Source organism: Gallus gallus, chromosome Z (assembly GCF_016699485.2).
Source record: "Gallus gallus isolate bGalGal1 chromosome Z, bGalGal1.mat.broiler.GRCg7b, whole genome shotgun sequence".
Taxonomy (NCBI): Eukaryota; Metazoa; Chordata; class Aves; order Galliformes; family Phasianidae; genus Gallus; species Gallus gallus.
The window spans coordinates 8368109-8385134 of record NC_052572.1 but is presented as its reverse complement, the minus strand read 5'-3'; the positions used below and the strand labels follow the sequence as shown (position 1 = coordinate 8385134).

At 43.5% G+C, this 17026-nt stretch overlaps 1 protein-coding gene across 3 annotated transcripts in view; it reads right to left on the bottom strand.

The window, feature by feature from the left end:
- Positions 1 to 17026, bottom strand: part of DNAI1 (dynein axonemal intermediate chain 1) — a 135036-nt gene that overhangs the window by 57341 nt on the left and 60669 nt on the right. For all 3 annotated transcript variants that reach the window (XM_003642965.6, XM_015277448.4, XM_040656597.2), the window contains exon 13: positions 12171 to 12418. In XM_003642965.6, the coding sequence (XP_003643013.1) occupies positions 12171 to 12418 (248 nt within the window). The remainder of the gene's footprint in view (positions 1 to 12170; positions 12419 to 17026) is intronic.

Genomic DNA, 17026 nt, shown 5'->3' with positions numbered 1-17026 from the left:
TGCCACATTTGGTCTGTATAGAAGAGACTTCTTCCATTTTGCTGTTACCCTATTTTCAGGCTTCCACAGCAGCCTGCTGCGGGCTGATCTGCAATAAATTGCTCTGTAGGTCACACCTTCTGGAGCCAGGCTGATCTCTCTTGTGTTCTCGTGTGAACACCCCTTGGATTCCTCTACAGCAACCTTTAATTTGAGCCAGGAAGCAGTTCTCATTTCCTCCCAGCATCACCTACAAATGTGTTTCTTGTTGGTTCCTGCTAGTGACTCTCAACAGAATGGCATCCAGAAACATCAGCTCATTACCAGCAGAGAAGAAATCTTTCACAATCTCCTCCTGTTAATGACAAACTGTCTTTATTTTTTATTTCCCTCCCTGTATCACTCGCCTCTGCTGTCCAACTGAGGGATGTGCTGTGGTGGAAGTCCCCTCTGACCACCAGCTGATCCTAAGTACGCTGACTTTTGGTTTTGTTGGAGCAAATAGTTTGTCCTTCCTTGCTGCTAAGACAAAGTAGCACCTCTGTCAGAAACTCCCCGTGTGCCCTCCATCAAAGCATTGCCAGCTATTCTTCATTTACTGCTTACCAGACTTCCCAGCCTGGCCCCATACACAGGCCTTGCTGCCTCACTGAGAATCTCTTGCCACCTATTAAAAGTGAAGCAAAGGCCAGGCACCTGGAGGAAAGCATGCAAGAAACAAGGCTGCTCTCCTGAAACTGGTCACAAGATACCCTACAAAATGCCTGACCTAGAAAACACAGGTTACTTCACTCACATGCAAAGTAACTCCAGTGTTAGTCTTTATGCATACCAAGAGACAGACAGAGAAAGCTTTAGAAGTGAGGAGCAGGGCAGTGTCTGGAGCCCTGCTAACTTTGGCAGCGGAAGCAGCAGCAGTCCTGTGTGGAGATGGAAAGGAAGACAAAAGATTTCCTTGCCACGGTTAGTTAGGATAAAGGCAAAGAGTGAGCTAAATTCAGATGACTCACCTCAGCTTGCAACAAAAATGGCAATTTTAACGAGCTGTGATAATGTCATGCAGACTGCTTACGCCAAGATTTAGGTCAAAGGAGCCCAGTCAATGTTTTTGACATGCAAAAAGCTGCTCCTGGGTCCAGAGTGTACTTTGACCATAGGATAACGCTATGTCAGGAGAAGATCTGGTTATGCCATGGCTTCTTGTGGGTCTCAGCTTCCTGCTCAATGTAAATACACCAGGCAGGAAGGAAGCAGCCATGGTAGGCTCCAGTCAGTCTCTCAGTGAGGAAGATCAGAACAGTGAGGTGGCCAGCTTGCCCATCTTGGAGCCCGGGTGTCTGGGTACGCCATAATGGGCTCCTGCCCTGTGGTGCACATTCGGCCAAAGGGATGACTGGTCTGTATCCAGGCTTTTTACCATTCTAGACTATTACAGTGGGAAGCATTTCTGCTGCGGTACATTTAGCAAGAATGTGACAAAATAACAGTTTTTGTCAACATTACCACAAAATACATTAGCTCTTGATTTTGTTCTCAGAAGCCTTGCAGTAAAAACATCATCCCCATTCCTGAGCTTTAGACATGGTGCTGGTAAAAGCAGAGCAGATGGGTGAATCCAGGTGCAATTAAAGAGAAGCAGCGGCTCCCAAGAGGAGGAATCACGCCTGCTGAATGGGGAAAGTTGGGCTGCCACTTTCAGGCTCAAGAGTCTTTGCATACCCAGAAACTTCAAGAAAGCAACTGTCAAGAGTGCAGCATCACTAATAATACCTTTCTGCTGCTGCCTGAGATGTCTGTGTGGGGAAGAAGCTGGAGACTCTTCCACGAGGGATGTGACTTTCTGAGCCAGGAGACCAGTGTCTGCCAAGAGCCTAAATCAGATATCCCAGGAACATTCATCCGAGCCTTTAACTGTAAGACCATGTTTGTCATTTACAAAGAGTAAGGCAGATGCCACCAAAAACCACAAGTAAAGCCCTCCTTGTTTCACTGACATACAAAAATATATTGTGACTAGATACTTAACAAAATTAATGCTAAGACAGACATACCCAACTGAGTAAGACCAGATGATATTCACCCTAAGGTGCTTAAGGAGCAGGTGAAACAATCTCTGAAGCATACATAATTATCTATGGAAACTAGGAGAGGTCCTGCGGGATAGGAACAGGGCCAAAATGTCCCCAGAAACCCGAAACAAAAGATGTCTTGAAAGATTATGTTAAAAGACTGTGGACCTGTCAGCCCACCTCAGAACCCTGAGAGCTGAAGCAAAGTATTAAGTCATCAGTATGCATCCATAGTACAAGAAGATAGGGAGCAGTGAGTATGGGCTTGTCAAGGAAAGATCTTCTCAAACAAAATTGATTTCCCTTTCTGACAGGGTAATGGGTCTACAGGATTAGAGGTAAGGAGCAGATGTGATTTACCTTTAATTTAGTAAGGCTTTTGGCATACTCCCTGTGATGTTTTAGGAGCAAGCTGAGAAAATTAAGTCTAGATGTAATTACTATGAAGTGGATGAGTGACTGAAAAAACGAATCTGCAAGAGTAATGATCAGTGACTTCCTGACCACCTGAGAGAACAGCAGTAGGTGGTTCCCACAAGGGACTGTCCCAGGTCCGGTTCTATTCAGTATTTTCATTACTAAGTTGCATCGTGGATGGCAAAATACACAGAATATTTGCAGATGACATGGTTGGGAGACAAAGGTTTCTGTTATTATCAGAACTCAAAGGTATCTTGACAAACTAGAGACACAGACTGAAAACCATAAGATTAAATTTAATAAAGACAAGTACAGAGGAACACGGGAAGAAGAAAGCACATAAACAAGTGGAGATGAGGGAATTTCTGGCTAAGTGGCAGTAGTGCAGAAGAGGATCAGGGGATGGTGCAGGAGTCAGCAAAGGGATACTGGGCAGGGGGATTACAGAAATCTTTTTCAAATGGATTGGGAGGCATGTTACATCTAAGACTTTCCAGATAATGGCTTCAGTCCGTCATTACTGGTGAAGATGGCCAGACTAACTCATTTCAAAGAAAGCACTTCAGGAATGATACTGTATTATCTGTGACGCCATTACCAGAAGAAGAGGACACTCTCAAGGGCTCTGCCAGTTCTCATTCCTGTGATTCAGGAACAATCTCCTTTTTCCAGAAATGAAGGCTCGCTCTGATTCTAAATTCAGTCTCACTTCTCACGAGTGTACTGCACATCAAGTTCAACCACACTGTGACTGCTTCATCCACTGCAGTAGATGAGACTGCTTTGTACAGCAGACAAGTCTTTTGAGTGTAAGTAGAAGCTGATGGAAAGATATAAATAAAAATTACTTTGATTTACATACATATAAATAAACATTTAAAAATAAATCCAGCGAAGAATGTTCCTATCTCAGAATCTGGATTTTCTTTTAAATGCAAATGTTTTGGCTACGACAGCAATCTAGAGATATGGGAGCTGCTAAGCAGAGGAGAGTCCTTGGTGCTCTTCTTTCCATTGTAGAAAAATATGTCAATGCTTTGCTGTAAAATTATGCAACAGGACAGAGTGGATCAGATCAGAGTGCCTTGGAAGCAAACTTGTCCCCATGATATAAGCTGTTAAAGAGATAAGGTTTGTAGTTACTACCTCTTCCTAAAGGTGAGTAATATTTAAAATCTGGGTGTACTGATTGTATTAGAGAGAAAATGGTTTAGACAGCTGATGAATGTAAAAATGTTCAAAGATCCCAATACCCTTCAGTCTCATTTGGGCTTCCTTCATTTCTCTCGCATTTGCAGTGAGCAATTTTGGCCTATGGTACTCCCTGCCTGAAGCAGAATAGGGATTTAATTGGCTGTCTCTTAACTCTACCTACTGTCACTTTGTGTGACACAGCTTTCCTGGTAATAAATATGCCAATCACAATGGTCAGAGTGGCTCACAGACATGAAAACAGTAGGCAGGTACTGAAATGAAGGTGGCCTCTTCACCTACAAAGAAGTTGGGCATCACCTGAGCCAGTCTGGCAGGACTGCCAAGCAAAGAACTGGGAGGAAGAATTCCTCAACATCTCAAAGCACCCTGGAAAGGAAGGCACAGCACAGGTGTGTCTGGGTGCTCCCAGAGACCATCAGTCACCTGCACCATGGGTGTAAGGTTGGCTGAGGCTTTTTCACAGGTACAAGCAAACAACAGGCTTATCTGATGAAACAGATCTTGCTAGAGGCAATAGCAAGAACTAAGCTTTACTGAAAGCCTTCTTGTTGGTGGTGGTTGTTTTTTTCCGTTATAGTACTTGAAAGCTCCTTGATAGCTGAGAGAAAACTTTCAGATATGTTTACCAGCACTGAGGACTCCTTGTAAAACAATCTCCCACATCTTATTTAACCCCATAAACACTCCTCTTTGGAAAAACACTTCTCCCCCACAGCTGGACCAACTGCCTTCCACCTTTATGCCATCATCCTGGAAATCACAGCCCCGTGCACCGTGTTTTGGACACCCATGAACCTAGGGGTGCAAGATCAGCTTACAGTAGCAAAGAATCAGACCCACTGTACCACAGTGCCTTCAGACACCACACATGAATGTGGGATGCAGAAGGGGGATAGAGAAAGCTCTAGCAAAGAGTATACTCAGTGATAGAGGGACTCAGCACCAAGCTGAGCTGAGAGCATGGCGTGGAAGTGACGCTGATGCAGGGCAAAGGCCCAGCCTGGGGCTTGTGCATTGCTCATGCTTCACAGCCTCAGATTTATCTGGAGGAAGCAGAGTTCAGCTATAAATAGCACTGGATAAGGGCTGGCCCTACTTTCAGTTTGTTTTCCTCCTGCTGGGAGTTGGTTGCTCTGCTCTGTACCAGGGATCTGCTTGCTTATTCCCCTCACAGCATTCCTCTCTGCATTTATTAGTCTGGTACACCAGCAGCTGAGGAGCAATGACCCAGCCATCAGACTCTCTCCTGTTTGTCCTGTCAGTGGTGGTGTTCCCATGTCAGACAGCACACAGCTGAATGATGGGTGCCAGAGGCCAGAAAACTTGGGGATTTTAACCAATTGGAATTCACAGCTCCTGGTTTCAATTTTGACTGTGCTCACTGGGCAAGATATTCAATTTACAGACAAAATAAGAAGTTCCCCACTCCTTGTGCAGGGAGAGCACATGGCAGGCAGGCTTGCATCCAAATCCCCAAGCTGTCTGACGCTGCTAAATCAGAGACAGCATCTGCAAAGTGCCTGACAGAAGGTGCTCATCATTGTAGGGCTGGGGCTCTGTCCATGAGGACACCAAGTTGGGGTGCTCACTGCAGTATGAGAGCGGTGAGAGCTGAGGCAGCCCCTGCTCCCTGCAGACCTCACCATACCTGCTCAGCCTGCTCTACCCTTACCCCTCCCTTACCTCTACATCATCTTCCTCACACAAGTACTTCTGTTGTTTTGCAGGCTGTGTCAGTGTTGATAAGACCCACGCATGCTTTCTACAACTAGTTTGAAAATCCTTCTATCAGCAGTCGTACTTTACAAGGCCACGTTTTTTCCACAGAGATCCAACATAGCTTCTCGATTTCTCTTAAATATTTAGTTAACGTCTGTGATGGCTGTAAAGCAGCAGAGGGAGATTCAAAGATCCAAGGAACCAAACAAATGCATCACAACTTCTCTGACCTTTGAAGCCTCAGGCTAACATTTTCCAGCATCCCAAGAACTGCCTTTATGTTTAATGAGTGAAGATTTGAGTGCACCAGTACAACTGATGCACAAAGCAAATTACATATACTTTGCTTGCTGTTACTGAAAAGAAATAAACAACTTGGCAATCCACAGCGAAGAGATCTGGATCTTGAGTAAAAGGATGGGGAGAGAGAAGAACAACACAGCTCTAAAGAAGAATCTTTTTAGCAAGCAGCGGTCAGAGCAAAAGAAAGAAAATAAGTTCAGCATCTGTATGAAGTACAGAGGGAAAAGCAGCATCAAAGTGGAAAAAAATTCTTTTCAGACAAATGTTACATGACTGCAATGCTTTTCAAGAGAATTTCTAACCTGCAAGAATCCCTACTCAAGGCACAGTTTAAAAAAAGCAGTTAAAGAAGCTAAATCTCTAGCAGATACAGTCTGATATCATCTCAAAACATATAACATTGAAATTAAAAAATGAAGGACTTGTTCTATTATTGTCAAAGATACTTAGGAGGAAGCATTTGGGCATTACCTTTTCTAACCTGAGAGTGCCTCATGAAGTGTCAAAAAGGATTGCAACAAGGTATAAACATGATGTGAAAGATTTTATCTAGCATTTCTACCACAGCATTGCCTTGCAGTTTCCACTACCTTCACCATCACTCTAAATGAGTCTAAAACTTCAGGACAGACTCCCATGGCCCATCAGAGCATTCCCTGAAGAGCACTGAAAACTATCTGTGTAGGAACAAGATTTCTTACAGTAAAATCATGACTGCAGGGAGTTCTCCCAGGTCTAACAATGACCAGAAAACAGCTGTTCTTTACCATCTTCTACAGCAAGCAAATGGCAATCCCAGCCTGCCCCTGGTATTTGAGTTAACTGTTGGGAGCAGAGGTGCAGCTAAGGTCTGCCCCTGCAAGGGAGCCTCTGACAGACACGGGGCCCCCAGAACCCCCTGGTTGGCCCATGGACACCCTTCTCACACCTCCATACTTCTGTGCATGCACTCAGTGACTGAAGTCAAGCCGCCACTCTCATGTGAGGCTACAGAGGCCTCCTTTACTCTTGGGACATAAGAGGTTAGCATGACTTGTCCTGCTTGTGTTGGGCCAGGAATGCAAGGCAAGGCTGGCAGCAGAAGAAAAGTAGGAGAAAGCTGCAGGTGCAGACACTGAACTGACCCAGTACAAAATGCAGTTTGTTTGCATTATCCTAGAAGTTTAGTGTTAAATGACCCTTGCCATCAGGTTTCTTCTCCATTATCCCCTACATTCTCCCACTTGCTAGCTCTCATGACAAGACATCCTGCTTCTCCTCGTCCCTATCTCCTGCACAGACTTCCTGGTCTAAGGTCTCTGTTGCTCTCCCTTCTCCAAATTTCTGTTTCTCCATTGAAGTTTTCCCCTAACAGTATCCTCATGGAGCTGAATAAGGTTTTACCATGGCGCTGCCCACAACAAACACCGAGTTTGTGCTTCTTAGAAGTGAAAGTGACAGCAGAAGAATAGAGCCTGTTCTAAGACAGCTGATCTTTATTCTGACCTTGATAACAACCTTCTGCCTCTTCTTCTTATTTTCTTTGCAACAAACTCTTTGTTAGCCTGAAGCCAAAGGAACAAAATATTATGTGAAGCAGTAACATCTCAGAAGCAAAGCAAGCCACAAAAGCTGTTTGTCTGACTGCAGATGACAGATTTAGGAGACTGGCCATCATCAGAAATGAAGCAATGTGCTGGTGTGACAGTGGATTATGAACAAAATGCTTTTTCTTCTAAGTGCAACAAATAGAATCTGCTTCCTAGAGAGGCCTTTTTTGTGTGCAAGTGAAGCTGTGCCCAGCAGCATGGAGAACGGCAAGCCATACTGGCTTTAAAGGAGCTCTGCAACTGATCTCATTTACTTCCTTCAGCAAGCCAAAACCTCGCCAGGTGAGCCTGCGGTAGCTTCATGGACTGCTATGATTCACTGCAGTTATTTAAGGATTTATTACCGCAGAACGCAGAGATGGAGATCAATCAATTACAAAGTTACGGAGCAAACTCCAGTGAGAGAGTCTCAGAATCACCAAATATTCTGAGGGACCTGTAAGGATCAACACCTCCAACTCCTGGCTCCATACAGGACCACCCAAACTCAAATGCTGGATCTGAGAGCACTGACAAAACACTCCTGGAGCTCCAGCCGTGCCCGCTGTGCTGGGCAGGCTGTTCCATGCCCTCTGGGGCAGATCCTTTCCCTACCCCCCAGCCCTCCCCTGGCACAGCTCCACGCCGTTCCCTCGGGCCGTGTCGCTGTCACAGAGCAGAGCTCAGCACTGCCCTCCGCTCCCTGTGAGGAGCTGCAGCCGCCATGACGCCTCCCCTCAGCTCCTCTGCTCTGGGCCCAGCACACCCAGGGTCTCAGCTGCCCTGCACACACCTTGCACTCCAGACCCTTCCTCCCTTTATGGGTGCTACTCTCCAGCCCCTCATCCCCCAGACTGTACCTACAGCCAGGGCTGCCCCTTCCCAGGTGCAGAATCCAGCAGTCACTCTTGTTGAACTTCATGCAGTTGGTCTCAGGTGTGTTTTATATACTTTACATTTGAGACAGAATTCCATAAATTCAACTGGTAAACCAATATGCAAGCTGGCATTCACTCAGGTTCCCTTCGGGAGTTCGCAGGCTACTACTGTGCTGCCTTGCCCATTTTGTCCTAACCACGAGCATCACATTTAACCTGAACAGCATTTGACGAAGAGCCAGCAGGCAGCAGCCAGCCCTTTCTCCTCCCATGTACAAGCAGAATGCAGAAAACAATTCTTTCAGGATGCCATCTGAAGCTCCATGGTGCCAGCGCCACGGCAGGCTTGATCTGACACAGTACGTGCACGATGAACCAAGTTGTTTTTCTGATCAATGATCTCTCCATAGCAATCCCAAACCAAGCTGTGCACACAGGTCAGCCTGCCACAGCTGAGACTTGATCTAAGCACAGCCAAAATAAATATACCCTTCACAGACCTTAGGGTCAATGCTTTGCACTGAGAGTTCGGTCAGTAATACCGACTGGAAAAACAAGGTGGGAAAAAAATGTCAATCCCCTGCAGCAGTGCTGGCAATGTGCTAATCCCAGAAGCAAGCAGAAATAAAGTCCTATGTGAAAGTGGACCAGAAGCACATGGTGGAAACAGATCTGTTGAATAAGATGTGCTTTAAGAGGGAAACTGAACAGCAGAAGAACTTTGACACAGCAAATACTTTATCACCCAATCCTGAAGTTCCTGAACTGCTTCAGCTTCCAAATGCTTCAAACCTAAAATATTTCAAATATTCAAAGGATGAGGAGTAAGAAGAAAAGCACTCTTTAAAGCTGTAAAGAAAAAAACAAAAAGCCTTTCTTTTTTTAAAGTTAAGGAGTGAAAACAAAGCTCAAAGGCTGACAACAGGAGGGGATCTCTATGCTGAGAGCCTCTTCCCAGCAGGTTGATTCTTCTGCCCGGAGGAGATTGCTCTCGTGGGTTCTGCATGCCAAAGTCTAGTCGAGTTGTACTGCTTTGGCCACCCTAGATAACATCCAAAGCCAAGCCCTGTGATTGAGCCACTGGCTGAATGAAGGAGATACCCTATCTAGGGGCATGCTTTCTAGGTGATGGAGATGATGGGTGTGAGGCACGTGCTGCTTGTTCAGAGCATTATTTCAATTAAAATGGGGTTCAGTCTAACCCCACAGAAACTTTTGCCCAGCAGAACAAGGCATGTTTGGCACAGCTTCCCAGGATATGACAGCTTTTAGGCAGAGGCCTGACCTCACTGATCTGCAAGATCATTTCTAATTTTATGTTCCCATAAAAGCTAAAGCTTTGGTGACTGTGTTAGCCACACTGCACTGTATGCATAGACATTTGCACGTCTTTGTAATTGTTTATTCCTTTACTGTCTTTCTTCAGTGTTCTGACTTTGGAACTTAATTGGTAGTAAAGAGTGAGAAATATCTTCTTTAAAACAAGCCAGAATTTTCCTTCTTTTATATTGCAGTACAACTTAATACAAAGAAGACATTTGCCAAATCCAGAAGAAACCACTGTTATGATCTTTAAAAATATGGAAGTCACCATCAGACAGATGACCTCACTAATAGGTAACAAAATTAGAAATTTTATATTAGATTAATTTTTATCTTAATAATGGGTTATGTTAAATTGGCTTTTTTTAATCCAAACTTACTGATATACTACTAAATTACTGAAGATGAAATGACTAAAGAAAAGAGCTGTCAGGCTGTTTTACTTACTTCCTATTTTTCTTTCATTGCAAAAGCAATGCACTATTTCAAAAGGATGGAGCCAGGCAGTCCAGAGAACAAAGGTTCTTAATTGCTCAGGAGAATTTTGTTACTTTTCTAATTAGTCTTTGTAGTCATGGGCTTGCAGTCTCTACATCAGTGAGCACTGCAGAGGATGGTCTAGACACAGAGTAGGCTTTAGACTGGTTAGGGTATTGGTGTGGGTAGAACAGAGCCTCTTCTTTGAGCCAAATCTGAGAAACAAGATATCACTTTCTAGAACCATTAAATGTTAGATGAGAAATAACAATCCAGTGTCTCAACATAACAAATCATCCTCCAGGACCAATTTTCTCCCAACAAAAGGAGAGAAAACTCTTTATAAACCTTTTGCCTAATATTGACGAATTGCTACAGCTCAGATCGTTCCAACGATATGTACAAGCTCTTTTCCTGATTGCTGTGCTATCACCTTATTACTAACTTTGCGCACTCATTTCACAGCAAGGTAAGCCAGACACTCTAACGTTTACTAAAAATACAGGTACTTTACTGTAGAGAAAAAATAAAAAGATAATAATTCTCAGCACTCAACCTCCGGAAATAAAACAAATGGGAACTTCAGGCTACTCATACTTACCTCTATCCATATCCATTATATGGTTAGTTTCCTTTGCAGAGCTATCTCCCTGGAGTGCCTAATAGTTTTCTTCACCTCTGAGCTGTCAGGCAGTACACATAAAGCTAAAACTTCTAAAAGCCCCTCACAGACTGCATCTACTGCTGCATGTAGCTGCTGCTGTTCTGCATGAATGAGGCCAACTTAAGCATACTCTGTCTTTCCCTGTATTATCTAGGGTACACTGATCCGTGATTCTGGCATCTCTAAAGTGCAGTAACAACCATGACCACCTCTAGCATGCTGCAGCAAGGTCATGGAAAGCTGCATGTAGGATTTACTACTTTGATTTTATTATTATTTTTTTACTGGAAGCCTGAATGGCAATTGGAGAAGCTTGGAGTTTTCTGCCTTTGGGGGTGTGCATCTACAAAGGTAGATTCTGTGTATGTGTAAGTATGACACACTGTACAATGAGAACAATCCAATCTTGGGGTATCACATAAACCTGTAAGAAGAGCTGAAAATGTTTGCTAGAAGAAAAGCTTTGTCCAGACAGGCAGCAAATACAAAATTTAGATGTCTTCCAACATGTTACTTTCGCATCACCTATCTGTTTATAACAAGCACCACTATTGCTTTTAGCAGGTCCCACATTTACCTGCAAGCCTTACTGGGATGCCTTGATTTTGTTTATTTTTTATTGAAAGATGAAATGACAAGGACCTATGGTTGGGGGACAAATCATGCATTATGTGACAGAGTACAACAAATACTGACCATGTGCATACAGGTATGTCTGCATTAGGCAGCAAAGCCTAAATCAGGTGTCAGCAACACCTGTAGTCTAGACCAAAACATGCACAACTACACCTCAGAAGGCCCATGCAGACTAAATATGCTAAAGTCTGTGCTGCCACACTTCTACTGCTATGAACAAGATCAGAATCATATATTCCTTTCAGTGCTCCAGTCTTAACTCAGAATACACTGTAGACATACCTACAAAGCTAACTGGGTGTAGCAATATATTCACTCCAGTCCTTTACAATATTGTCTCTCTGGAGCCTCTTTGTGACAGATGCTATGGAGGCATTTTAAAAGGCATAACTTTAAGAGCATTACCTGAATATTGTAATGCTTAGTTCACTAAAAAACTTCTCGATCAACCACAGGGTGTTATGTTTTGAATCTCAGTGACAGTCAGTTCCACACACAGCTGTTCTTGGGTTTGTTGTGCTCAAGACAAGTCTTTTTTAAGGCTGATGTATGTGTTTTAGATGGTTCTTGTTACTTACTGCCATTTGATTTTGTATTTGGAACATAGAAAGCATTGTATGCTGGTATATTCAGAGGTGTTTGGCTTCTCCCCATATGTAAATAATTTGCAATAATGAAAAGTGAGGATAAATAATTCTGTAAGCAAAATTTTGCACACATGTTCGGTGTCTATCGAGGACCAAGGATTCAAGCAATTTCTTTGCCTTCCTGTGCATTTCAAAGTTAGCTTTAAATACAACTTAAGTATCAAACACTAATGCATGAATTAAACCAACACTTCTGCCCATACAGCATATTTTCCTGCTGTGCCTCAACTCAGCTCAGTTAAAAGTTCAATTCAGGGAAAAAACACACTCACCTGCCACACTGGATCTGTATGCTTTCCTGACTTAGCACTGCTCTTGTAGCTTGGCTGGGAAGTTGCCTTCTTAAAGTTGTAGATGGCCACGTTGCCGTCATAGAAACCTACTGCCATGAGGTGGGGGTGGTCATTATGGATATCCAGGCACATGATGCCACTCTCACTGCTGAAGACATACTCTGGGAAGGTGGGGTTCTTCATAGTGTAGAGCACAAGCATGCCCTGGCTTTGCTTCATGAAGTCATCTGAACAGGAAAGAATTTTGCTGTTAAGTCCATTTCTAAGATTCTCTGCTATTGAGATATATGATCTGACAGCACTCACCTGTGCCCCAAACCAACCTGCATGCAAGGTAATGGGAAAGACATTGGTGGTGGGACCAAATTATCGTGTTGGGGTGCCTGCATCTGAACATCCTTTCCTCCATTGATATGTTAGGGATGTAGGGACAATGTGTGTATGCAGAGAAACTAGTGTTCTAGCAGCTTTTCTTTCCAGGATGGAAATTTGAGAGGCCTTGTACGAAAAGCGCATTTCAATGTCCTGGACAATTCTTTTTGTTGACTTGAATTTCATTAACACTGCACACACTCAGGCAGAATCAAGGATAGATATATTTCAAATTCTGCATTGGCAATATGTGATGTTAACACTTCCACCCTTTCTTAGAATTATACTCTCATTTGAGTTGGGAGGGACCTTTAAAAGTCACCTGGTCCAACTCTCCTGCAATGAGCAGTGGCACCCACAGCTCCATCAGGTACTCAGAGCCCCTCCAGCCTGACCTTGGGTGACTCCAGGGATAAGGCATCCATCTCCTCTCTGGGCAACCTGTGCCAGTACTTCACTGCCCTTTAGCAATCTAAATCTCCCCAGTTTCTTTAAGAGCACTTCATTGGAGTATGTGTAAAGCATCATATCTACTGCTGATACACAAAACTGTACAATGCACAAGTCTCTGCACCTTTATTTTCAGCTTATGTCCAACATCTCTTTGTGTGGCACAGAAGCTCTCTCTAGATAAGTCTTTCCATTTTTTCCTTTTCTGCCTACTTTTACCTCCCCTCTGCACTGCCTGAAATTCTCTCTTCTATTCTCAAAAGGACCGTCTTCCTTTTGTTTTCTTTTTCTATTCTGTCCTGACTGTCCTCTACAACTCTCAGGTTTTTTGCTTGCCTGAAAACCAATTTCTAAATTCATCTAACAGGGAAGAGAAGCTGTTGATGTAGATAAGCTCTTCAGAAGCAGAAGAGGAGCTTTCCTAATCTATCAACCAAGTGCTCTCTCTCAGGGCATCCTAGCCACCTCTACAAACCTTTTTTTTTTTTTTTTTTATGGTCAAATGCCCTCTGATAGATAGTATATGGGAAACAAATTCACTGTTCTCTGTGCTGTAGGTACACACTACACATCCTATTTTCAGAACAGTCCTTCTTGCCTTGCCTAACATTTTGACAACCCTGTAGGATAAGGACTTGGTAAATGTGTGCCGCAGTGATAACACTAACTTCAGAGTACTTTCCTTGTCAGGAGACTGAACCCAAATCAACATACAGGTAGGTACAGGCACTGCTGACCTCAAATTTATCATGCCCACATAGCATATCCAAAGAGTTAGTAAAGCAACTCAGACATCAGTAAAACTACTGGTTCTGCTTTGTGTTTTGATGGTGGAAATATTCCCACTTTCCAAGTATGCTGCACTACTTTTCATGGGTCCCTCTGTACAGGGAGGGGCCTGTAGAGGCCAGGCAGGGGAAAAAGGTTTCCTTATTTTGCAGAAAGGCAAGATTCCAAAACTAGCATCACTTTAAATGTTTTTGACCACAAGTAGTATTATTAACATACTTTTTTGGAAGAGAGAGAAACTTATTCCTAGAATTTTAGATGAAAAGGAAGCAAGCTTGTTTTTACCTTCAGAGATTTTCCCTGTCCTCAGAATTCACAGACTTATCTTTGCCAAGTAATGTCACTGAACTGGTATTAGGTTGAGGTCCAGTCCTGAGAAGGATGAATCCCTCCCCTCCTTAGCAACAAAGACACCCAGAAGGCTGTGAAGATGACCTACCAGGAGTAACTCACATTAAATGGACTAGTAAGTCAAATCTGTTGGACAGCCTTTGAACTCAAGCTGATTTGTGCCCTTATTTCTCCTGGGGTCTGCTGAGCAACCAGGTATATTTCCAAAAACTCCATGATGCACATTCGTTTTCTATCTGTTAGTACTGAATCAAGGGGTCTTGAATGGCTGTTCCCCATGTTCTTTGTGCAGAGAGCAGAGGGACACACCTTCAGAGGGCTATTCAGCCCATCAGAGATTTGAATGAATGTTGTCCAGGCCACCACTGAGGACGCAGGCAGCTTACTGAGACAAGAACACAGTGAAGCAAAGGGTGCATACTCAAGAACTAGCAGTGGCTGCTGCACCCCTGCTAGAGTCAAAAGCAACTTCAGATCAGAAGCAGCTGCACTGTGCTGCTCTGCACTGCATGGATACACCAGCACTCATTGGAAGAGGTTAAAGCATCTGCCTTTTGCAGACCCATAAAGTGAAACTTGAAATGTGGCTCTTTTTCTGAGATACACGGGTTGGAGACACCAGAGATACTAGACAGTTATTCTGACAAGCATGCCAGCAGGAGTTGTATTCCACTTTACAGGAAGACGGAAAGCAGTGCAGCAAAAAGAGGAAAGTGAACAGACTCTTGCTGTAATGAGGAAGAGCTGTATGTGATGAGGATCTTCAGTGTTCAACTGAGCAGAGGTTACATATCAGAGCCTGACACATAACAAGTCCTTCTTGGAAGAGAAGCTTTGCTAATGACAGATGCAAACAGCATCATTACTGGTCTCAACCAGGAGAACTGAGCCTGTAAGTATCACATGCAATCAGAAATAGGTTTCAAACCAACTGTTACTGCTATCTAAAATATTCATCTGCATTTGCATATATAGTTGGGCAGATTCAACCCAAAGCCTTTTCAGAAAAATACTGATTTAGAGGGAGAACAGTACCTTGGAATATCACTCTGCTATCACCCAATGGCTCATGCATATAAATCTTTTGTTCTGATGTTTACAAAGTGTCCGTGTTAACAGATTTTTTCATTTACAGTTTTCCTTGACTGAATTTAAAAGCACCACTGTGTGTTCAGTATCAGATCAAGGTATTCCATTTGTTGGACAGAATTATTTCTTTCTCATCTTTCCCTTTGGATCACCAAAAAACTCATGAGCCATGCATGTTTCACCTCCACTTCTTACAAAATGCTTATTGGCCAAACCTGGAAGCTCAACACAACAGCTGGAGAGTAGTGCCAGTTACAGTACTTGGGGTCAATCCTGTATTCACCAATATTTAGAATTGAAAATCTTCAATGGTCATGAGTCTAAGTAGAGATTTTTTACTACAGAAGAAGGCGACGCTATGGTTTCTTGTGTCTTAAACTTGCAAATTATTTTATCTCTGGAGGGCTTAAAACCCCAAACACTACAGCCTTCTATCTTAAATCCTAAGACACATGTCTTTTTATAAATCAAGACCACCAGCTGACTCACAGATACAGCCTGTACCAAGAAATCACCACGCTAAAAGGAAACACCATTGCTTAAAATCTGCCCATCTATAAAAAGAAGCAAGACAGAGAAGAACGACTGCGAACAGCTGCTTGTTTCTGAGCATCACAGCTGCAGAAGCACATCTACATTCCTTTCCTAGACATGCCCACACTCTGATGGGCTTGCTGGCTGGGACTCTCTCATTTAGGGCTGGATTTCGGAGAAGCCAAGTGCCATGGCTGGCTGTGCTTTTCACCCAGCTATGCGATATCCTCCAGGGAGTGGAGATCAGTTTCAATGACAAAAGTTTTGGTACCCAAAGAAGCGACTCAGCTGCTTACTTGCCTTTCAACTGTTTAAATGGTAGAGGACAAAAAATGTTATCTGCAGTCCACCCGATGTCCCCAAGTAAATTATTATTATTGCTCAGTTTTATAAAACCCTGTGCATAGTCTAAGCGTATGCCCATGCTACAACCTGCACAGCACAGATGACTGAGCAAGTCACAAATTAATGAATTCTCAATACATTTTTCTTCTATCAGTGGGCAAAACCTGTGCAGTGTGGCACTGAGCACAGGTTCATCTACCCTGCTGCAAAACACACTGGGTGAGCTTGTGCTGCTTCAGCAAGACTCTCTCCTCACTCACTTAAATAACTCTGCCAACTCCACACTTCTCTGCAGTTGCAGAATGGGCATGCTTGTAAGAAGGGAAATGGCTGGCAAGTCGAGCATCACTGTATGCCAATACTTCAGAAAAATCAGGAAAGAACAAATCTTTCTGTGGAGCTCAGAGAATCTGAGTATGTGTTGAATGCGTTTTCAACAGCTGATGAGGACTAACAATAATAACTGGAAGCTTTATAGCACTTCAGAGTCCTTTAAGTATCTGCAGGACTACTTCTCATAGGCAAGGGAAAGAGAAAGGTGAATGGAGGGACTGCCCAGGACACTACAGCAAGCTAGAAGAACTGGGAGTAGAACCAGGACTTCACAGGGCTCTGCTCAAGGTTGCCTCAGCCCAGGATCTCTGAGAGATTTAAACTGGAATCAGTGATGTTCATTCTGTTTATGCTCCTTATAATGGCCACCAATACTCAAGTACATTGCTGTTTTGATACAAACCTTGATCTCTGTGGACGCGGCTATGAAACTCACTGTGGGCAGGGAAAATTCAACGTACACCAAACAACCCAATCAGTCCCTTCTCAGAAAAGAAAATGTTTTGAGAATTCCTTAATTTGTAGCTTAATTTGTAGGCCTTTTCTATTTCACAGCTCACAAATGCTACACG